General features: G+C 39.7%; 1 protein-coding gene across 25 annotated transcripts in view; it reads right to left on the bottom strand.

The window, feature by feature from the left end:
* TCF4 (transcription factor 4) overlaps window positions 1-24,712 on the bottom strand; it is a 368,073-nt gene that overhangs the window by 157,817 nt on the left and 185,544 nt on the right. For 20 of the 25 annotated variants that reach the window (XM_050767839.1, XM_050767838.1, XM_050767860.1 and 17 more), the window contains one exon: window positions 23,255-23,319. In XM_050767839.1, coding sequence (XP_050623796.1) covers window positions 23,255-23,319 — 65 coding nt within the window. Of the gene's footprint in view, window positions 1-20,806; window positions 21,838-21,862; window positions 22,288-23,254; window positions 23,320-23,422; window positions 23,892-24,712 lie in introns of those variants that run through there. The other 5 variants (XM_050767851.1, XM_050767850.1, XM_050767849.1 and 2 more) reach the window with 5 other exon arrangements.

Genomic DNA, 24,712 nt, shown 5'->3' with positions numbered 1-24,712 from the left:
GACTTAAAATATATAATTAATGATGTCTAAGTCAATTTAGCTGCTGTAACAAAATACCAAAGACTGGGTAGCCTAAACAACAAGCATTTACTTCTAACAGTTCTGGAGGCTAGAAGTCTAAGATCAGGACCAGAATGGCTGAATTCCAGACAAGATCCTCTTTCTGGAGGGGGTGGGGAGAAAGGAGGTCTCGGTCTATTGCCCAGGCTGGAGTGCAGTGGCAAGATCATGGCTCACTGCAGCCTTGACTTCCCGGGGCTCAGTTGTTCCTCTCACCTTAGCCTCCTGGGTCACTAGGACTACAGAGGTATGTGCCACCATATCTGGCTAATTTTTTTTTTTTTTTTTTAATTAGAGACAGGGTTTCATCATGTTGCCCAGGCTGGTCTCGAAACACCTGGGCTCAATGATCCTCCTACCTGAGCCTCCCAAAGTGCTGGGATTACAGGTGTGAGCCACCACGAGGGTCCTCTTTCTGATTTACAGATGACCATCTTCTCATAGTATCTTCACATGGAGGAGAGAGAGAAGGCTAGCTCTCTTCTTTTTCTTTTTCTTTTTTTTCTTTTTTATTGTACTTTAAAGTTCTGGGATACATGTGCAGAATGTGCAGGTTTGTTACATGGTGTACACAACATGCCATGGTGGTTTGCTGCACCCATCAACCCATCGTCTACATTAGGTATTTCTCCTAATGCTATCCCTCCCCTTGTCCCCCACCTCTGACAGGCTCCAGTGTGTCTTCCTCTTCTCATAAGGACATTAATTCCTTCATCGGAGCTCTACCCTCATCACCCAATCACCTCCCAAAGGCCTCATTTCCTAACACCATCCCATTGGGAATTAAGGTTTCAACATATGAATCTGGGGAGTGGGGGTGGAACACAAACATGCAGCCTAAAACGATAAATAAAAGAGTAACGGAAATGTCAGGTATGTAACAAATGTCAGTTCTGTATCCTGCAGTGCTGTGCTCATGCCCCACCGTGAGCGGGGACGCTCATTCACATGGTGAAAATACTCCCACTTTGGCCAATCTCAAGCTACCAATGGTTTAACAAACAGCCCACGCAATGCCTAAATATTTAAACTATTAACATCTATCCTTCATACCACAGATTGTGAGTCAGTTTTAGGTCTTAAAAACTAAATTGCTTAAGGAGCTGGTGGGAAAGTAGCATTTCAGAGCTATTCACTTAATATTAACCCTAGTTTTCTGTGCAATCTAGAGGATACTTTCCAATCATCTTGCCCTCATTTATCAATTTTAAAATTAAGTTAGCATTATGTTATTCTTGACATCTTTTCTAATTAGGGGTCTAACAGAAAATATATCTTGTTTTTTTAAAATCACGTTAATTACTAAAAAATAATAATTAAGATTCAACTCTCTTCTCACCCCATCAGTTTCAAAGCAAAGAATAGCGTGAAATGTCTTGGGAAATCATTATTAAATCTAAAAATGTTATTTACAACAGTATTTAATAATAAATGAATATGTATTAAATTTACATTCTTATTGCATTCACATTAACTAACTTAAAGATTTCACCGTTTTGTTGTTGTTCAAGAAAAAGCTAAATCCAGATTCATATTTCAAAGGTGAAAACACCCAGGTTTGGAGAAATATTGCAACCAGGCCAAGGTCTCAGTAAGCCACTGTAACATTAGCTGCACTGACAACTTTCAAGCTAAGCTTGCTAAATAAGTAGAGGCCTATGCTGCAATCTCTGAGACTGCTGCTTTGGCATTCTCAACAACCACAGAGTTCACTAAATATGACCAAATGGTGCTACTGCAGCATAAAGTGTGGCATATATTAAACCACATGTGACAAGCTGAGCTTCTGTGCCTTGTGAAATCACCTATGAATTTAAAAGTGTACTAGGCAGAAGACAAGTGTAGCATTCAGAAATACAAAGCAAAGGGAAAACAGCTATGTGCACTCACAGAAATTCAAATTTCTCCCTCAGAAATATCAACAAAAGATGTGTAGAGTATTTGTTTTAGACTCAATCCCACTTTCATTACATTGTATGGAGTTTAGTAGCAAGAATGGGAGCATCAGTCTACCCAGGTTCTATCTAGTTCCTAACTGAACCCTGAACAAGTGACTTATGTCCTCTCTTTACTCATTTGTGAAATAAGGAGCTGGATTTGATGATCTCTAAGGAATCAACAAACTCTAAAAGTGTTTTTTTAAAAAATGGAAATTCTAAGTGATCTATTGACCACTTTGACTAGTACTGGTCTAGGTAAGAATAGTTCTGGCTTAGAAAATGGCAAACTCCCTTGACTTTCCTTGAAAAAGATATCTGACATTTTGGACACAATGAAACAAAAATAATTCTACAGAGAAAAATGTGATAAAAGCTCAGGAGTGGAAGTTACTGAGCAAGAATATTCCTTCTATATTGTGATATGTATTTGCATGCATTTCTCTCCTTCCTCAGTGGGCATTAAGTGTGGAGTTCTGGGAGGGTGAGCTCTATGCATGAATTGTCTTCCTACAGCAATTTGAATCTTTCAAAGTGATTTAAAAGGACATCGCAGCTTTAGTCAGCACTGAAACAAAGAAGTCACCTAATCACTTAGCCTCAGTTAAAAAAGAAAAAAAAACTTGCTTCCTGCCCTCAAAATTATATTTCATCACCTACAAGATGTCACTGAATGTCAAAAACATCATTATATATTTACTATCAAGAGGGGAAAAAGTTGCCAATTGAATTGGCATATCATACATTTCTGAGATGTTGAAAAGTGAAAAAACAAGTCTTACAATTAATTAAATATGGAAGCCTTTGACTTTATCCATAGTTTTCCCAGAATGCTACCCAAAACCATCTTCCAAGGGGAATCATAAGCACACCGGTGAGTCACGTGTCTCACCTGACCCAATCCTCTCGCTATCCCTATCACCTGGATTTAATACTAAAAAAAAGGGAAGGCATTTATCATCTTATAATGAACAGAAATTGAGAAAAAAAAGTTAACAGAAATTAAATATGAACTTCTCAAATGCTTTCTGTATTTATTATTCCCTTCAAGCACAAAGAGTTTCTGTATTGCATATGCTATTCTGGGAGTATGTCAAATATTTGTGATATGGCTAAAGGCTACTAGGGCATAGTCTCCTTCCTTATTCCCTATTCTGATAGTTACAAAACCCTGAAGCTAGAAGGAATCTCATACACTATATAGGCCAAGCCTTCATTCTGCAGGGGCAGAAACAGAGCTTTAAGAAACAGCTACTTAGGATTCGAGTCAGGACAAGAACTCAGTTATCTGACCTAGTCTTGGAGGTCAGAACATTCTGCTGAATTCATCTATCATAATCTGTGAGCAACAACTTGGAAAAGGAGTCTTTCCTATCTACTTGCCTGAAATTTCTCCAACCAGTTTAACGATGCTACCTTTCTCCAATACTATCCCTCAAATGAGCCCACATCTGTAAAATGCTAAAGTATAAACGGTCTGAAACAAATTACTCAAGGCTTCTCAGGTCTTCTTTTTCACCCAGGTTCAATGACGAAGGTTTGTTAAGTTGCAAATTGTCAGAGGGGAGAACAATGCAAAGCAAAGAAAGAGTAAAAGCAATTTATCCAATATCCACATACTGTCCCTTCCTAAATCCAAGGTTTAAATAAATACAATGATGTATTTTCCTCCCAATAAACTTAGGATACCACTAAATCACTTCCAAATGTAGCAAGCACCCCCATCCTGCAAGCACGGGTGACTCGACCCAGACAAAGCCAGCTTGTCTGCATGTTGTTCCAACCCCAGTAGATGCTCACATAAATAGAGCTTCATTTGAAGACACTACAACAAGGCAAATCATTAAACATTCACATTCCCAAGCTTATATTTGTATAATAATCTCCCCATTACAAAGTCTACCTTGGTATCTCTGGTTTATGGGAAATGTCCCAAAGAGGCAGTCCACCTTACTACAGGGTTAGCCATACCTTCCATGCTACTGCATGAGAGATTCTGGAATCTTACACTAAAAGGGCAGTGTCGGGCTTGGCTGTAAAAGAAAAAGAGTAACCCTGATCCAAACCACACACATCCCAAGCACTACTGTCGTTACACAAGCCAAATCGGACATTAACGATGTAACCCAGGATTCAGGCTTCAGTGTAACCTCACCATGAAACACTGGGTCTACCTTGAAAATGAACTTCTCATCCTGTTCCAAGTGCTCAAATGAACTGAAACCCCACGAACAATCACTACCAAGAAATTGCACATCCTACTGGCCTGACTCACTGTGACAGAGAATCCCATGTGTTCCTCTACCAAGAAAGACCAGTAGTCACCTTAAAAAGTGACTTTTTGGTCATTACACCTCAGCCCAAGATGGTCAATGGGTTAATATCCTTTTCGGATCTCTTCAATTATGCTGCCTTCTGAGTCTGAGGGTTGGCAGGCAGGGCAACCCTGTCAGAGCTGCAGAGAGCTCTGCAGATGTCTCTGTTGTGTTCACTTAAACTGAAAAGGAGAAAAGATGGCCCTCTGACAACAGACAGCTGTCAATTAGATGGCACACTTGCACTCAGTAGGCCAATGAGCAGCAGTGGAGGTGACAAGTGCTTGGCTAATCAGTGTGCCTATAAAATCACAGCCCTTCCCTGTGCTACTCACACCAGCACATGAAGTGACAACTTGTGTCGTCTTCAACCACTCCTGTTCTCCCCTCCCCCAGTGTCATCAGTACTGTGAGAAGGCTCAGGTCAATGCAATATGCCTAGAAACAAAAATCAGACCAACAAAAACTGGCATAGGGAAAGAAATCCCTGCAGCAAAATGACCCAAAAAGGGAAATACATTGATACGCTAACCTGTTCAGAGCTGGTTCACACTAATACTGAAAGAAGACAACCCATTTGATGCTGTTACCAAAAGTACTATCAGAAAAGAACTGGCAAAGTTATCCACCTGACCTTTTTCCCATCCTCCATCTTGTCTTTTTCTCCTCTAGCCACCAGGGGGCACTTTGGGGCTAGCTCCTTGAGGACACTGGAGATTCTGAGCTTTCACAAGTACCTCAATATTGGCAGTGGGGTCCGTGGATGGGGGTGGAATGAATCAGAAAGCATAACTAAAGGAGAAACCTGAGGGTTCTATAGAGCAGAAAGGTGAGTTCCCAAAATCTTCAGCTCAAATATACTCCTCTAAGCTAATCATTAAATGCTGAATTCACTAAGTAACTACCTAAGCCAGACAGATTTTTACTCACTAATGACAAAAACAACCTCTCTTTCCCCCTCCCGCTTACCCCTTTTCTCTCATCCTCTGCCCCCACCCCCTGTCTCACTTCTCTATTGGTTTCTAAAAGAGCAGCTGATTGGAAGTAGAGAAATCAGGAAGAAAAACAAGGGGTGGCGGGGGGATAACTGGTTAACTATAGAGTCAAATTTGTGGCTGTCCACCTGCAGCTCAAAGACAAAACGGTATCAGCCTGTTTTAGACAAAGATGAATTTGAACAAAATACAAATACATTTAAACTTGACCCTGATTTAGTTGGGACCTTCCATGGCCATTCTATGGCCCAACTACTTTTATTCAAGTCTTCTTCTTCCACTATCCCAAATCAGAGGCCAATCTGCCTGCCATACCCAAAAGAAAACCCCCAAATGCTTTTTATAAAATAACTTTCTTTGTTATATGGTTTCTCTCTTGTCGCCCAGGTTGGAGTGCAATGGCATGATCTTGGCTCACTTCAGCCTCTGCCTCCCGGGTTTAAGTGATTCTGCTGCCTCGGCATCCCGAGTAGCTCGGATTATAAGCATGAGCCACCACACCCAGCTAATTTTGTATTTTTAGTAGAGATGGGGTTTCACCATGTTGGCCAGGCTGGTCTTGAACTCCTGACCTCAGGTGATCTTCCCACCTAGGCTTCCCAAAGTTCTAGGATTACAGGCATGAGCCACCGTGTCCAGGCAAAATTACTTTGAAAAGACCACTAAAGACTAAAAAGGTCAAGTGGAAAGGTAGATATCAGGGATAAGAGTCCTTCATCTTTTGGGAGTCAAAGAAAGAATTCACAGCAAAGTTCTGCTCCAGGGCTTGTCCAGCCCTGCTCGAGTTCTCAGGGCCCTAGAGACTCCCACAGTTTCAAGGCAATCAGACCATCGCTACTGGGTGCAAAAGCTGCAGAATGTCCACATGGCTGCCACCATCAGCTCATTCCTGGAAGACAAAGCTGCCTTTCTTCAAGGGAAATGTAAGAAGCCATTCAATCTCAATCTGCATTCATGACCAACAAGCAGGAGCAGTGCCAGAAGAGAGCCTGAGACTGGCCACCAACTCTCCAACATCAACACCTACACCACATTAGTCAAACCAGCACAGCAGGCCTACTCCTAGCGCCTGCAGGTACCAACAGAAGCATGCTGGGTCCCCATCCAGGGAGTCCCCATGGCTGCCTTGAATGGCTACATTGCCAGAATGCCACGCCAATCTGTTGAGTTCATTAGGGTTTGGGACACACCTGTTCTCTCCTCTGCCATGACTCTTTCAAAGCTATAATACCATCCACTTAGACCCATGGACAGCAAAACATGCCAATATCACACAGCCATGGACATTCATACCATTTTACATTCGTTACCACCATTCCAGCTAACACTAGAATGGGTATCTTCTGAACGAAAGTTTTTTCCCTCTTGTGGACTCTTTCCTAAGCATAAAAATCCAAGGAGCACCATCATAATTTCTTGGTCAAATGCCAATTTGCAAACTATAGTTTTGTAGTTTTCCCCAAATCTCATCCAGTACTAGTTCTAATATTGACTACAACCTTTTATTGTTAATTAAGAAAACAATTACCACAAAAAAATTAAATTCAAACAATACAGGAGCATGTCAAGGAAAAAGAAACATGTTTCAATATATGAAAGGTAAGGAGGTCATTCCAAGCAGCCCTACTCTTCCCCATGCACAGCTTCATAGCAGAGGTAAGAGCAGCTCCCGGAGTGCTAGGCTACCCTGCTATCTCCTTAACCATCAGGATTTCTCTTTCACCAGCTGAAAAACTAGGAGGGCTCAACCCTCTGTCACTGAGTCTCCACTGTTCATGAGCATTTCTGGGGAGACTGGAATATAACAGGTGCTTCAGTTGAGTAGTAACAGCAGCCACATCACAGAGCCAAAGGAGGCACTGGTTTGCCAATGTGTCCCATTTCCTCTTAAAGACTCGGATACACACAGGCAACATTTTTACACTAAAACAGAAAAAACAGGGAGATAATCATTTCTACAGAGGAGGAAGTTATTATTAACAAAAAGCCTGGGCTATAGAGTATTAGGACTGTGGAAAGGTCTGACCATCCATCCACCCTTTGAAAGTCAAAGTGTAGTTCATGGAATCCTCCCATTCACGGCTCCAAAGTTTTTAATCTCTAACTTCATTCCACATTTTCTCCATGGAACATGATATAGGTGTGGGCTCATGCTTCTGGCAAATGGGCCTTCTAAGAATCACATCTACTGAAAATATAGCATTGCCTGCCCTACTAGCCTGGCTCAGAGTTTGGGTCTAATCAGAACAAGGGAGGCCTTATCAGTCCTCTGGGGGCTGAATATAGTCAAGGCTCTCTCTAGTTTCATCGAGGACGACTGACACCCTATCTTACACACTTGCTTCTTAGTTATTGCAGAGCTTTTACATATTTAGGGAGCTTTTCCATCAAAATATTCTGGAATGGCTAGAGGCTCAGACATATTAATGATATCTGTACGCATGTGCTTTTTATCCAAGTTTACAGCTCCTGGTCACTGAGGGTAAACAGTGTTATCAGTGATTATTATGGATTTAGTCAAGTATATTTTATTCCTGTCATTTATGAGCACTTGTGTTGGCTGGTATTTACAACGTCGGGATTCTGTCACTTTGGCAACCTTCAGAGACAACATTTTTCCAGTGTTACAGTGACATTTCAAAAACTCAGTATTTACAAGCAAACGACACCCTCTGGCTCTGTGACAGTATGATTCAATGGTAGCTTAACAAAGGGACAATCGTCTAGAAATTTCCTCAGGATGTGTTTCCGGCTACTACTGCCTATTACTTCATGGACTAGGTGACCTTTTGCTCTTTGGAAGAAAGCGGGTACAAAGACATCAAAGGAAAACTTCCCTGTTACAGGGTGGGAATTTTACTTGTATTGTGTGGCTGTGTCTGAGCAAGGTCTGCTTGCTGTGTGATGACGACCAACCTCAACATCTCTGAGCAAGTTTTCCACTTGCTACAAAACGGCACTGGGTGCCAGATGATGTCTAGGTCCTTTCTGACTCTAACGTTCTATCTTTAAGGATTTCAGTGTTATAAATAAACGCTAAGTCCACTGTCATCATTCATTTTTTATGTCCTACAACAAGGTTACAAAATTAAAATCACAAGAAGGAAACAGGAAGAGGAAAAACATGATCTACTCAATGTATCCACTTCTTCCCAGTTCTCCCCATCCTCTGCCAAGATGTTACAGGGAGAGTGAAGGAGAATGAAACTTGGAGGAGGAGATGTGGCTGGTGTTGTACTTCTCCCCTGAGCTTCAGCACCAGAAATTTCCAGGAGGACCGTGGTCCTTTTCAACACAACCAGAGAGTAAAGGTACCACTGATGGACAATAGATAGCACGGGTGGTATGCACCATGCTATTGCAATTGGTATTTACTTACAGGAAACATTCAAAATATTCTTTCTGGGCTATGTAAAGACAATGTTCCTGATATACAGATTGCTAGGTTCTTCATATCCTCTTTAGAAATGCGCATTTTTTCTTATTGGCAGACAGAGGTTCCAGCCTAGTAACTAGGTAAGTGCCTCCATGAACGATCCCTAAGTTAATAATGAATAGGGAGCTAATAATGAATGAGAAGACTCTGTGGGCTATTTGCTATGACACAAACCTACACCAACTTTATCCAGGGATAAAGAGGTGACAGAAAACGGCAAATCTGGAACCAAAGGAGTCTGTTCCCCAGTCCCATCTCTGCCTTAAGAGTGAAAAAAACCTCTCTAAATCTCAGTTTCTTTATCAATAAAACTGAATTAAAAATAATTTCAGCCTCAGGGGTCATGGGCATGGTTAATTTAAGTCAAGAAATTTGCATGGAAGTATTTAAATATAGTAAGTTACACGCTCACATACAATTTGTTACTGTTGCTAATTCATTCATTCACTCATCCATCCTGTGACTCTGGAACAAGCACTTTCTGAGTGCCCCTCTTAGACACTGCAGTAGAGATGACAAGCCTAGCCCTCGCTCCTAACCCTTGCCCCTCTCTGGCTGTAGACAGTGTGATGACTGTGAGGAAAGAGAAGAGCCTTCCTGAGCACAGAGGAGAGATAGCTCATTCTGCCCTGGTTATAACATCCAGGGTCCCTGAATCTTGAACAAAGCAGGAGAGTTAGCTGGTAGAACAGATGTAAGGCAAGGAGAAGGGGAGGCAGGGCAAAGGTATTTCTGGTCCTTGTAAAGACAGAGAGAACCGTGAAAGAATTCTTGAGGGAACTGCAAACAGCTCAGCAGTGCTAGAACATGAGATGTGAATGGTGAGTACGAAGGCCGAGGCTGGAGGCAGAAACAGGGGCCAGGCTACCACCATGCTAAGGACAGGCCCCCAAAGCCAAGGAACAATGTTTTGTGGAGACTGTCACTCCAGCAGCAGTGGGCAGGAGGCATGTGAGGGAGAAGGTGGGTAGAGGATTCAGAGCAGCATGGGCAGCTGTGGTGGTAACTGGGGGTCTAGGGGACAGCAGCAGATGCACTGGTATCTTGCAAGCAGAATTGATGAGATCTGGAAACTGAGGACGTTTGGAGATGAGGGAGATCGAGCAGTCTCAGATGGTGGCTCAGAGTCAGTCACCACACCAAGGGACACAGATGGAAGAACTAATCCTGACAGATTGAAATCCAAGCAGTGGAATTCAAATTCAAAAGCACAATACCAAAGATGAATTATCTATTTTTCTGCACTCACAATTTGGTAGTTGACAAATTTTTACTCTGGCTGCTTGAAAAATAAATCCAAACACATATAAAAATACAAATTTGGAAAGTGATAAATACGTCCGGACGTGGTGGCTCACACCTATAATCCCAGCACTTCGGGAGGCCGAGGTGGGAGGATCACTGTGGCCAGGAGTTCAAGACCAGCCTGGGCAACATAGCAAGACCTTGTCTCTTTAAAAAAAAAAAAAAAAAAAAAAAAAGAAATAAAAGAAAAGTCATAAATACTAAGGTCTCATGGTTACTATACTATTAGTTGAATCCATCTACCTAGAGAGCATGTCAGACTCTTCAGTGGGACACAGGGTGAGTTTCCTAATAAATATCTATTGAACACACAGAGTCAGAGTTTGGTAGAATGTGTTACTGTTGAATGTTCTAAATGGTCTGATTGCTGGTTAAGGCTCTACAGAGCTGATTTAGGATAACTGCATTTTATTTCTAGAGCTATATGTGTAACTATCTAGAGCAAAGAAAATTATTTGCACCAACTGGCTAAGGAAGATATATTAGATGGAATTCCATAGGAGCCTCTGATCTTGGCATCTATGAGCTTCTGAAAGGTACATTATAAAATTTTAGAGAACAGTACAATTATCTAAATCATAATGAGATAAAAACCTGCTTCATAATGAAATATGGATGGAGACAGTCTGGAGTCCAAAAACTGATAGGGTGTATGTATTACCTGCAAAAGGAAACTGAGGACAAGTTCTCTCGAAATAAATCAAAGAATAATCCCTCCCCCTATACAAAAAACCCCAAACTTAAATGTTCTTTCCAGTGACAAATGGCACCCAGGACTTGCACCCTCAGAAAAGACTCAAGCAAGTCTTACGTGGTCACTAGTTGGGAGTAGTATTCTCGGGAAGAAGTTCATGTTAGTGCCTTCTCTTTGGCTGAGACAGTTACATGGCAGAGATGCAGCAAGACTCCTTGAGGGACAATGTCATAGCAGTAGCAGCTGTTGACATTCTTCTTTGCCACATGTCATTGTCCATACAAATCTTTTACCACCACTGATGTTGTGTTGTACCAGTCACTCTACACATGACAGTTCTGAGTTGCTGAGCTCAGCGTGACAAACAGACTTCACCGTTCAAATGTAACAGACAATATATATTTCCACAGGAGTGAACCACATCCCAGGGAACGAAGTTCAGCTGATGGGACTTCAAAGCAGTGGCAGGGCCCAAGTTAAGGTGTATTCCCCAACTTTCATGAGTTTTCATCAAAAAGTTTGTTTACAATTCATAATATATATTTTTTAAATTTTCAATATTTTTCTATATGACAAAGCTGAAACCCTTCTAAGACTTTAAATTCTGATTCCCTTAGGGTTTGATGTTTTAGTTGTAAGCGACAACCCTCTTTAGGACTCAGTCCTCCATTCCATGGAACCTGGCATCTCTGTGAACCAGGAGTGGGGCACAAAATACCCTGGGAGAACAGAGAGTGAGCAGAGTCTCCTGGGCCCAGGTATGCCCAAGTGGAACGAAACGACCACTCGCTGACTTTAATCAACATTCCTATCAAAAAAAGAACATTCTGCCAGGCGCAGCGGCTCACGCCTGTAATCCCAGCACTATGGGAGGCCAAGGCGGGTGGATCACTTGAGGTCAGGAGTTTGAGATCAGCCTGGCCAACATGGTGAAACATGGTGAAACCCCGTCTCTACAAAAATACAAAAAACATTAGCCAGGTCTGGTGGTGCATGCCTGTAATCCCAGCTACTCGGGAGGCTGAAATAGGAGCATCACTAGAACCCAGGAGGCAGAGGTTGCAGTGAGCAGAGATCGTGCCACTGCACTTCAGCCTGGGTGACAGAGTAAAGAAGAAGATGAATTCTCGTTCTGTCACCCAGGCTGCAGTGCAGTGGCGTGATCTGGGCTCACTGCAACCTCCACCTCCCGATTCAAGCAATTCTTGTGCCTCAGCCTCCTAAGTAGCTGGGATTACGGGCACGCACCACCACACCTAGCTAACTTTTCGTATTTTTAGTAGAGACAGGGTTTCACCATGTTGGTCAGGCTGGTCTCGAACTCCTGACCTCAAGTGATCCACCTGCCTCGGCTTCCCAAAGTGCTGGGAATACAGGCATGAGTCATCGTGCCCAGCCCAAAAAAGGAAATTCTTTATTTAAACATGTAACTATTTTCTATCCTGACTGGTTGTCAATACTGCTACTACAAGCCAGGCATGGTGATGCGTACCCACACTCCCAGCTACTCAAGAGGGCTGAGGTCGGAGGATTGATTCAGCCCAGGAGTTTGAGCCCCACCTGGACAACACTGAGAGACCCAATCCCCAACAACACCACAAAAAAAAAAAAAAAAAAAAAAAAAAAAAAAAGAATATCACTGCTTGATTTTCTACCTTCTCTATAGCAGTCCTCACCTCATATTTATCTGTGACTTGATCCTATGAAATCATCTACTTTCTGATTTTCAACAGAGAATCTTTTCTCTGACTCTATGTTCACTTTGGCAACAGCATTCACCTGTAACCACTCCCTCGGTCCAGTAATACACAGTTCATTTCAATAGCACAAAAGGTTGTTTTGTTTCGTTTTTTCACTAAGAAACTATGGATAAGGAACCTGCTTATTGTCTTATAACAATGTGTGTGTATTTCATATATACAGACATATGTAATTCAGACATATACTGATATATATGATATATACATATATGTTTCCCATATAGTGGGCAACTTGTCTTTTTGGATTTTTTCTCTGAAAATATAAAACAAATGTAAAAAAAAAAATTCTTCTTCGTTAAATCACTATATATTGGCATGATTAGCTCACATGAAGACCTATACAGATACCTTACATAACTTAAAATAAGTTTATGCTCACATTTTTATATCGCTAAATATTTTACTCTTATTCCTTCTTTGGATAAAAAACTATTTTGCAGACATCTATTACTGATCCAATCTTCAACAAGTATTAAGAATGTTGGCTGGGTGCAGTGACTCATGCCTATAATCACAGCATTTTGGAAAGTCTAGGTAGAAGGACGGCTTGAAGTCAGGAATTTGAGACAGCCTGGACAACAACATGAGACCCTGTCTCTACAAAAAATAAAAAAGTTAGCCAGGCATGGTGGTATATGCCTGCAGTCCTAGCTATGCTGAGGAGGGAGGATCGCTTGAGCCCAGGAGTTCAAGGTTGCAGTGAGCTATGACTGCACCACGCACTCCAGCCTGGATGATAGAGTGAGATCTCATATCTATCTTTTTTTAAGAATAAGTGTTAAGGTATTTAATCCAATAGGAATCCATCTGCATATGCTTTGTATGGCCTACTAACTCATTTCCTCTTCATATTACTTCCTATTCTGCCATGATCAAATGGATCTCAAAGAAGCTTGTAAAAATCACAAGCCACAACATGAGTTATAAATTTGATCCCAATTTTGTAACCTTTGCATGTATTTATTTAATAATCACTTCAAAGTTAAAGCTCCATGTTAGGGTCCTTTCCCTTTGATTTTATTCTGGTCAGATTCTCAAAATGTTTGCTTCATGCAATTTGCAGAATTTTTTTTTTTAACATGTAAAGATGAAGGGAGAAGGAAAACAAAAGTGAGAATGGATGAAAATAACTTACCATCAAAGTATGAGGAAAGTTAGCTACTCAGCTAAATAAAAATAACATATTTAGTGATTTGTAACATAAGAATAAAATGAACTCACTTAGGTCTCAAGAGGTCTGCAACATGATCTTTGCAAAAGGTAGCTTGCCAATTTAATTGAGGCAGGAGTTATTTAATTTTTTTACAGGTATCGTTTTCAATAAAACTACATATGCCTATAATACTGCAATGGCAGATGTGTCTCGATTATTAGAGGTGGGCTCGAGGGAATATATACAATGGATCTTGAAATCTGTAAGCAGCTGTTTGCAGGGGTCTGAAATGATGGGGAGGGCATTGTACCACACACACATGTTCTTTAAGTGCACCAATGTTTTGTTATTTTACTGCAGGTGTATTACAGAGATGAAATTTAATAACTACTGTATACAATGCCAATAAAACTGAAAAGATTCAGTGCCCTGCTGTTCATTATCACGGTACAAATGAGCTCAGAACATTCTGTGTGCTTGCACAGTAAAACCCCAACACACAGAAACCCCCACGTATAGAACTCTAGAGGGTGGGTACTGCCTAAAAACCTCAATGATACTCCTACATAATTATTCCGAAGCATGGAATTGTTATTGTCGCAAATGCACAAAAATATGGCTTTGAGGTAGCTTGAAAATAACATATATCTGCTATTTAAGTCACAGAAATTGTTCATTGGAAGATGTCTTCTGAAAGGAGAGGAAAATGGAAATAAAGGATATGTAGGTTTCATTAAGAAACCTAAGAATGTTAACAGTGATAATATATTCTATTCAACGAGATCTGGTGAAGTGCCGGGCGAAAGTCGCTCTCCCGCCAAAATGTGACTTTGCCCTTTGTTAAGTACAAGAAATGTCTAACGGAAGTAAGTGCCATACTATGAAAAAAGCAACATTTGCGTATTGGAAGTGCTAAGGCAAATGCAAAGAAGTATTCTTGCTGGTTTCGGTTTTCTCCTCCCCATGAAACTACTTCTATGAGATTAAAAAACAACACACTGAACACGAAAGGTCCATGCTTTAGGAAGTTCAGGTGATCTGTTACTGAAAGCACACGTAAACAAACCCATGTCAATATCCAAAGTGCGCAAACAATTTTTCAAAGAATGGGGTGCTTCAATTCTAAGCAGGTTATCACTATCAGGCGTGGCAGCAGACTCAACAATATATGCTTCTTTTCTAAAGTCTTTTTTTCTGAAGTCCTTAATAAGTCCGTCAATTCAGATTACAGGCTTCTGTTGCTATCTTTCAGTGTTGCCAATATTTTAATTTGAGGGTTCAGTTTTAAAGAGTTTCAGTAAAAAGCTCCCAACAATAAAATAATATCAAGCATGACCTTCAATAAAGAAATATTTCTGTTATTTCACATTGAAACACTGTCCTGATGTTGAATTTTGAGTATACTGCCTTTCTTACAGAAGGATACTACAGAGTGACACTGATATCTACATGATATGTAGATATGTTTCAACATTAAATTATATCAGATACACCTCAGCATTAAATCATTTCTTCAGTCATTAACTGACTTTCCCCTTTGTCTTTACACCTATCAGAAATATAAAGATGAAGAACTGTAGTCCTAATTGTTAGAAGCTATTTTAAAAACCCTTAATGGTGAAAGGGGAAGTTAATCCCACGATCCTGGTGAAATTTCAATTTGGATACTAGGAGTCCATTTCTTTGGTGTCTCATAAATCATCTCAAAGCAATTTCAATGGCTTTTTATGCACTAACTGCCTGAACTGTTGTATAAAACTTGCCTATGCTCCTAGCACATATTCTGTTGTTTCATATATTTTACTTGAGGGCTAAATGCCATAATCAAAAAATTATTGGGTCATATTTAAGAACCTGCTAAAGGTATTGTTTCAGAATCTCGTTGTATGTAGCTCTTGTGTTTTGGAACAATAATGTGATCTATAATGAATCCAAATTTATATAATAGCAAATCGTACTCTGCCTACATTGCACAAAAAGCAAAGCCAAAACATAATCTATACATTTTTAAGAAAGTGTTCATGCTGTTGCTAAAATGTGAATTGGCATATTCCACCCCAGCCTTTTCACAGGAAATCCTCATTGGTTTTAAGGAAATTGCACATGCTAATTCTGAGGATGTTACTGAATAGATTATTCATATAATCTTTTTTTTCCCCCCTTAAGGCTGGGCAGTCAGGAACGATGCAATCTGCCCTCCGCTATGCCTTTCCCTACCGACTGTTCAGAGTTCTAGCTAACCCTGAACAGAGCTGAGTGCAGCTACTCTGTTGTAGGCACTGTGTCCAGGCCCAGATCCTCCAGTGGGCCTGGAATTGACCAGACAGGGTTTTCTAGATGAGAACTAATATGGACTTCTGAGCCTAAAAACTCCATCATGGGCCTAAGCAGCAGGGAACCCAAGTTGGAAAGCACTGGTTTTAAAACAAAACATCTTAGAGTTCAGAGTCTGGCTCTGAAACTTACTTGAACAAATGATTTGAGGTCTACTTGCTTTACTTCTCTGAGCACCCCTTTCTTAATTATTAAGGGACGATAATAATAACCAACTCAGAGATTTATATCGGCACCTAATACTAGTTAGATTAAGCCCAAACTATCTTTTAGAAATTCACTCATTTTGACATTCACTATCAACCATGTCTGGATTGTGAAAGGACTGAGGCAGGGATTATTAGCTGATCCCTGATAGCGCAGCTTCACAGAGCATCACAGGAACCCCCTTGAGTCGGCCAGTCAGCTACTGATGATCAACCTTGCGAGATGTTTACGAGCAATTATAGAGTGGCAATATGAGAATCGGAGAAACACAGCTAGGGGCACAGAGGTTGTTGCAAGGTTCCAAATTTCACCAAAGGAATACTGTAGTTTACAAGGAAACATGCCTGTAATTACCTCCCTCCTCTTACAATTAAAGCCTCTCTGACCACCAGCCTGAGCCATAACTACTTTTCTTCTCAATATACCTTAAGAGATTTCAAGAATACTTTAATGATTCCAACATCCTCCAGGTAAGGAAACATATTAAAAACAATAATTGTTATGACACTCATGTAAAATATGAAACATGAAACTGACAGTGTTAAAATGAATGATGAAAGAAACTGCCTCTTTATAGAAGAACACTAGCTATAAATGTGGAAGGAATGACGGAATTTTAAAAGAATCACCAGTTTGAAGTCCTCAGTTGAAATAAATGATTCAGGCAAGGGTCATCAAGGTGTGCTAAAACCATTAGGTCAAAAGTTGTTGGGAAAAGGGGGTATCTGTCCATTTCTAAAGTATCAATACAAAGATTATTTGTTAATTGCAGACAGGGAAAGGTTCCTTTACAATGGAACAATCCAGTGGTCACCACTTTTGCCAAGTGATTCAAGTTAGCATTACCAACAGCGGCATAGCTCAACATTCTGTTGGAATGTAATTTGACGCACACAGCACCCTCAATGAAGTATTCCAGCCAAAAATGTTTAACCTGAACCTGCATAAACCTCCAGACCTAATTTTAAATTTGTAGGCAAAACAAGTGACGAACAAAATTAAACAGCACCACAAGGAAAGGAAATCTATTAATTCTAGAAAGGGGAATGTTTTATAGGATAGTCGGCCTGGTCTCTTTAAAGTCACTCCCATTCAAACAAACCAACAAAAAAATTACTTGGGAAAATCCCTTAAGCCCAGAAGTTTGAGTCCAGCCTTGGCAATATAGCGATACCCCATCTCTAAAAAATAAATTATACAATTTAAAAAAGAATAAAAATAGAGGAACAGCTCTAGTTTACAAGAAATTATAAAGAGACATAGAAACCAAACGCCATGCGTAAATGGCATTTTCGTAGCCTTTTTTTAAAAAGCTACTGAAGACATTTGCATGAAGACAACTGAAGAAACCTGAATATGGATTGAGATTAAGAAACTATTGTTAATTTCTTTAGGGATAATAACAGTATATTAGGCAAATGTCTGATTTTTAGGAGATACGTACTAAAAAAATCTACGGGTGCATTCTTATTAAATATGCAACTTAAAAAGGTTGGTTCACTGAAAAATATGTATTCTTATACATATTATACACACACACACACAAATACTGTATAACAAATACAAACAACTGTTTAACCTAAATAGGTATGCAGCATTCATTTTATTATTTTTTCAACTGTTCTGGATGCTCAAAAATTTATGCTATATAAGGTCAAAAATAAAAATAAATAAATAGAGCTCGATTTTTCCTGTTAATAACCAGGAAGCTGCTGGTGGGGATAGAAGGGACGATATACAAGATCCCTTTGTTTTTCTTCTGAGTATCTAACACATCACTACAGGGTCAATGAATATTTCTTAACCAATGCAATGAAAGAATGGACCCATTCTCCCCTTTGATAAGTACTGGCTGACTTTTGAAAGAAGGGTATACCCATAGCAATCCCCCAAAATGAATGAGCTGCTGCCCGAAAAATACCGCTCGGGGACACAGCTGCGATGACATATAGACTGCAAACTCAAGCCCTGTGATGTCTGAAACGGTCACAATTTAAAATATCCTGTCCTACTGTTCACACTGCTACATTTCAATATTTGGACCAGGATGCTGACCTTTGGTTCCAACAACACCTCTGCCAGAACCACAGACCATCTCTAATTCCCTCATTCAGGCCTTTCCAGATATACAGGCCTAGAATGGTGAAGTCACCAGGTGAGTGAGACGACTCAACCCCCCAAAAGTCAGAGTGGGTGTCTCTCCACGATATGACTTTGGTGTCCTTCCAGAGCCTGCACAGCATATTAGAAGGGAGAGCTTCCAAAGGACTTTTTTTTGGGAGAGGGCAGTTTTCTGGTTTTCGTAGGCATGAAAAAGATGCTCACAATATGGTTCGTGTACATTGCTATTCAGACTTTACTCCCTCAAAATGGCTTCCAAAAGTGATGCTGAGGAAAGAAACACTAGGTCATTGCAATTTTTGCTCTGCTAGGCACATGGTACACATGCAAGATAAAGCAGACATGGTCCCTGCCCTCCAGGAGTTTACAGAATCCTGTGGAAATCAGCATGCAACAAACACATAAAAATGATGGCAAATTTAAAAGGTGCTAAAGCCCTGCAAAGGAGAGCTTCCCAGGAAGGATGCATAAGACCTCGAGGGATGTGCTGAACACTCAGAATAAACACTTAGGCATCGTAGCAAATTAAAAAGTGATGTGTATTTCTGCTTGCATAAGGCCTAAATTGCCAATTTCGTAATAAACAAAATAATTTTGTGCCGTTTTCGCTTACATCCTATTTTGACTTTAGATAAGAAAAACTAAAAGAAGCCAAAAGTTTTAGAATTCAGTTGTTTGTAATACCTATTGAATAAAAAGTAAAATAATAAGACAAATCAATGCTAAAATGTGAAATTCATTTTGGAATCAACTACATGCTTAATTTCGATGAACCAAAAAGGAGCAACCTATGGGCAAACTAAGTCACATATAAAGAAAATCCGTTTCCTCTCTGGTCTCCAAGTTTATGGAAATTAACAACAATCTCCTAGATCAGGTCTAATTCCTATATTCCATTCGTCATTTTAAGATCTAAACATCAAATAACTGTAACAGCAAAGTCCTATTTGATTACTTGCTGAGGAAGAAAAAGAATTTGGATGAGGCTAAAGGCTTGGACTTCACTAGAGAAAACAAGATATGGGCTGGGACACTCAGTTGTGGAATTCTACATAAAGATTTCAAGATTTTCACTATATCACTAATTTTCACCACCTTTTAAATGAAGTTCATATGCAATGTATTTCCATGCCTTGGATAATCAAATTAATGCAAAGAGCCTAAAAGCATTTTCAAGGTCAGTAGTAATGCCATATGTTGAACACAAGTCATTAATCAGAGTATATTTCTATAGAACATTCTAGGAAATGATAAAACCTAGCTGCACATTAGAATAACCTGGGGAGTTGTCAGAAAAGCACAGGCCCAGCTCACACGATTCTAATTTGATTGGTCTCAGATAGGCAGCTTTCTCTCTCTCTCTCTCTTTCTCACACACACACACACACACACACACACAAATACTAATAATGAAACCATGGCTTTAGACATGGGCTATACCCCAGAAAGAAAATACAAACAATTCCTGATAATAAACACTAAACTTCCATTTGAGGGGAGAACTAATAACAATTACTTGTTTTGATGTCATCACCTCGTTAAAAAAAAATAGATTTCAGCAAAATTTAAAAGTTTGCAAGTCGCCAAACATTCTATTCAAAACAGCAAAAGAAGCCAAAGAAGCCAAAAACAAATGACATTTTTTCCCTTCTGGCATTTGCAATGATGCCCATTAGGTATTAGTTATTGTCTATTATAGTATTAAGGTTGGACTATCTTGCAAAAAACTTTATTCCCACTCATTTTCATTTCTGTCAGATTTTCCATTATAAATTTTATTTTCTCTGCCAGCTAAAAGGAATATGAGGTTACAATTTGGCAAGAACATGTTAAGCTGGGTGTGATTTCTGCACCCCATTTTGATGTAAATTAGCTTTGTCATATTTAGTAAGAACTCAAAAAAGTTCATTTGGTTACTTTTGCTTATCTATTGGTTCATTTTCTACACAATTTTAAAAGTCTCAAAAAGTCACCATGTTTATTTCTGATAATTTCACGTGGAAATGCATTAATGAAATAATATTATCCCATTACTATTTTTAATGAAAACAACTTAATTACTAGTAAAGAACCTGCCGGCTTTTGTTCTTCCGCTAAAATATATCCATTTTAAAAAGTGCCATATGTCCATTAGTATTAATGTTAAATCCTTAAGATAAATCTAAAATATGTATCTATTTTTTAACTTGATATATTTCTGAAACAATACACATCTCGCAATAATAATGTATTCCTCCAGGACAGCCCTTTACTACCTGTTGCTTACCACCACTCTGTCTCTACACCAAACAAAAGGCTATTGGGACTGGAAGAAGCGTGTTTCCATATAGCACTGCTCACCCCTTTAAGCCCATAGGATACATTGTTATAATACGATAAAGCAGCTTTTGGAGCTCCTTAGGGCACACCACCTAAAGGTTTTCTATTCCGTATCTCAATCATGTAGTAAACAGAAGAAAACAAAAGCCTCCCCTCCACGAGTCACTCACCTTGTCACACAGTGGGGAATCATTTCAGCTGTGATCTGCTATTTAGACTTGAAGCCCAAGATACTGAGATTTTGCCTTTCTCTTTGGTTTGCATAGCTGGTGTTGTAGACAGGGATTCAAACAACAATACAGCACAAGAGAAACTAATTCACTGGAAGACACACTATGGTCTGTTCTATCCTCAAATTTCACAGAAAGCAGAAATTCATACTCTGTACATTTTTCATCTTCAGTCCCTATTTCCCTCTGTCAGCAAATTTCCAAAATTTCACTTTTATTGATCTCTAAGTAATCACACTGTTTATGGAGATTGCTGCGACCATGCGAAGCACAGAGATAGTAGACTCTTGCAAGACTCACAACCACGAAGCACACATTAAGAATGAAGGAATCTCCACACTCCACGGCTACATGATGAAGGCTTTTAAGAAAAGCATATGCAGTCATAGTGCTATATACAAAAGAATTTTCCTGGACATTAATGCCTCAAAACGAACCTCCCAAGGCCCAAAAATTCAGCCATCACATGCCAATCCATCCACCTCTCTTCCACCCTCTGCCCCTTTCCACTTCTCACCTTGTTTGGAAAAAAAAAAAAAAAAAAATTAACTTCAGTTTCACCCGAGGGAAGTATTCCCCACAAATGGAGAAAGGAGGGTCTGTGTTCTGCACATACACAGACAGACTCACACGGTCTGGATGATGCTTTCACAAGTTAAGGGGCCTCACGCTTACTCAGCAGAGGAAATCTTTGTGTCTGTGAGGAATCACGCCAATTCCTATTAGTAAGAAAGGATACAGGGGCGAGGAAGCCTATTCTCTCAATGACCAGAAAAAGGGGCCCAGCGAAAACAGAGACCTCTGCCATGACCATCTGCAGAAAGGAAGGATGTTGTCAACTTTCTTCTCCCCAAAACTCTAATGACCTCCGCCTTGACCCTCAGAAACCAGACCCACAGGAACACGCTCTTCTGCAGGAACTGAGAGCTTTACACCAGAGACACAGCACTCAGAGGCTTGTCGCCCAGGCTATCTAGCCCGAACATTTGCACTCACATTCCAAAGATGTTTCCGTTGCGCTGGAATGGCTGTAAATTTCTTTCCTGCAGAATTCTTTCCAAACAAACTGCCATGAACCGCACTCCGGCAGGAGCTCTTAACCAAGCACTATTCACCTCAATGCAACAAATCTTTCAGATGCTGAATATGACTGAATTGGTGGCTGGGCCAAGGGAGTAAACTTTAAAAATGCAAATATATACAGGGAAAAAACAAACACACCAACCCACCAGAAGTCGTACCTTCCTATGTCTGATACGTAAAGGAAACTTTCCTCATAGGCTCGATTTAATTACGAAAACAAAACTTTGCTTACATTTTTCAGGGGTATATTAAATGGGCTGTTTAAAAAAAAAATCAAAATAGATTCTTCCCCCATCAAGAACATGAGAGGGTGAGAGAGTTCAAGAGAGTAAGCATCCCCTTTCCAGCATAAAAAAAAAAAAAAGTACATTTTGTTTGGGTAAATAATAAAAACAGTAGAGCGCTCTGAATATTGAAGAGAATTATTAAATTCCATCAAGAGTTTTCCAAAGAAACTAATGCACTAATAAAAAGGAAGTATAAATTTTTTAAAAAGATTTTAAATACATGATTAATACTGATATTGAACTGAAAAAGAAAGCATCTATAAAAACTCAATTGTCTTGAAACAAAGCTTACACTTTTAGCCAGATAGTATTTTTAGAAACAGCCTCTCTCTGGAGAGTTTAAAGTATACAAATGCAGAGTGCCCAGAGACACAAACACACACATGCTATACCTTTGTATTACACTGGCATTTTATTATTTAATTAAAGTACTCTTATTTTTCTAGCTCACGCATGCTTCCCTTGAGACGGCTTTGCTGTTAGCCTGCTGGCCTTGACTTCCAGCCAAAAACAATTCAGAAACAAAAAGGGACAACAAATCATATTTTCACAGACATTTTTATCCCTCAATACAACCCTGTTTTCACACAACATCATACAGCCCCTATGAAAACTATAATTTAGGGCAATAGCCACCCGAAACCCAGGGTCTGACACATGACTCCGTGAAGTATTTCCTGCGTAAGAAATTCTTAAGTTCTTAATTGCAAACAAACTCTTTTGATAGAACCACTTTCACCGACATTGCTGGTTTGCAAACAGTGCCACTGCTACCGGCTGATGGATTAAAAAATAAAAACAAGCCCATGAACGTAGTTCTGATACAGCAGCGATCTAAAGATGAGGTGTTTATTAGTTCTAAGCTCTGTGTTATTTCATTACTTAAAGAGAGAGCCATCATCTGACTTGCCAGTGCATCTTTGGTGTCACAGTTTAAAATGCATCATCTAATTTAGCAAACAAACTGATTTACCAGGTTAATCCTCTCAACCCTTCCGCAACGGAGATTCTCACTTACCTGGTGGCAACCCTGTAAGTTTGATTCTCTCCCATAAGATGAGTATGAGCCCCTTTCTGTTTTACCTGCCAAGAGAAACGACAAAAAAGTGTAAATTGTGTTTTTCCTTAAAAAAAAAATCTCCTCCAGGTAACAGACATCTACTGCTCTTCCCCGATGTTTACATACGTAAAGTAGGCACTACTGGCAATGTATGCAAGCAAGAGAGGGAATAACACTTCCTCACTCTGGCTATGATAAACTGGAAAAAAATATCCTTCATTCCTATTCTTAGCCAAACTGCTCCACACTTCCAAAAACTGTCATTCCAATGGCCTCCACTTTCTCTAACAAACAAATCGTAACTCCTTATTTTCACTTTCTCTTGCACAAAATTTAAACAATTTCATTTTTATTTACACAGCAGGCAAATTATCTATGTAATGACCCTAGCCTAGTAATTCCCATTGATTATATTGACACTTAATGGTGAGGCCAAAACTAATCAATCAAAGGCTCTCCAGATGGTGAATTTAGCAAAGAAACTATTCAAAATTCTGAGTCTCTCTCTCTCTCGTTTTCAAAAACTCCCTTTCCCAGGAGTGAGTCCCATCATGATCAAGATGATGATGGAATTTACATTTGGGAAACAGGGCTTTTGAAAAATTGCCTACTCTGAACCCAAGTTCAGATTCCACCAATAGACCCAGCAGCACAAGGGATCGTGGAATGTGAATGTCTGGTTCCAATTCTAACAGCCCGATTTTTATCTGTAGACTACTCTACAGAGACCTATGGACCCTTCGATGCCATTTGGCCACATCTAAGAATAAAATCAAGGGTGTTCATTTGTTTCTTTTTAAAGTTTAACCCCAATAATCATTAGGGAAGATAATGAAATCACATTACAAGAGATCTAAGCAGCAGAGTCCAGACAGCGACATGTGGAGAATAATTGTAGAAATCTGTCCATACCAGAACATTAAAAGGAGCTAAAAGAGGCAGATAGGTGCAGGTGCCTAAGACCCCACCCCATTCAAGTTTAAAGGATACTTCTTTCATCAAGACTGGAGCTTTACAGTAACCGTATGTGATACATAGGACTACACTACTCTTTTATCCAATGGGAAAACTCTAAACTTGTTTTTTGAGAGGCTGAAGAGATTTCCTTCTGAAGTTTACAACCCCCAAGTTTTCCCCTCTCAACTCAACAGGAATGCTAAAAGTAACAGTAGCCTTTTTATCTTTTAGGTCAATGGCAATAGCAATGTTATTAGAGTATGCCTTCCTGACACCACACAAAGAATGTATCTTTGATACATTTATATCCATAAATTTTCTATCTGGTCAAAAGGGTACCCTGTATCCAAGTCATTATATATAGAAAATGGATAGCAGTTTTCAAAGAAAGCCAAACCTAAGTCTTAAAATTAACCCCCTGTTTCCCAGTATTAACTTTTCTACTGATTTTAATGAATC

Source organism: Macaca thibetana, chromosome 18, assembly GCF_024542745.1.
Source record: "Macaca thibetana thibetana isolate TM-01 chromosome 18, ASM2454274v1, whole genome shotgun sequence".
Classification (NCBI taxonomy): domain Eukaryota; kingdom Metazoa; phylum Chordata; class Mammalia; order Primates; family Cercopithecidae; genus Macaca; species Macaca thibetana.
The sequence above is the reverse complement of the archived record's forward strand: the minus strand, read 5'-3'. Positions and strand labels throughout refer to the sequence as shown.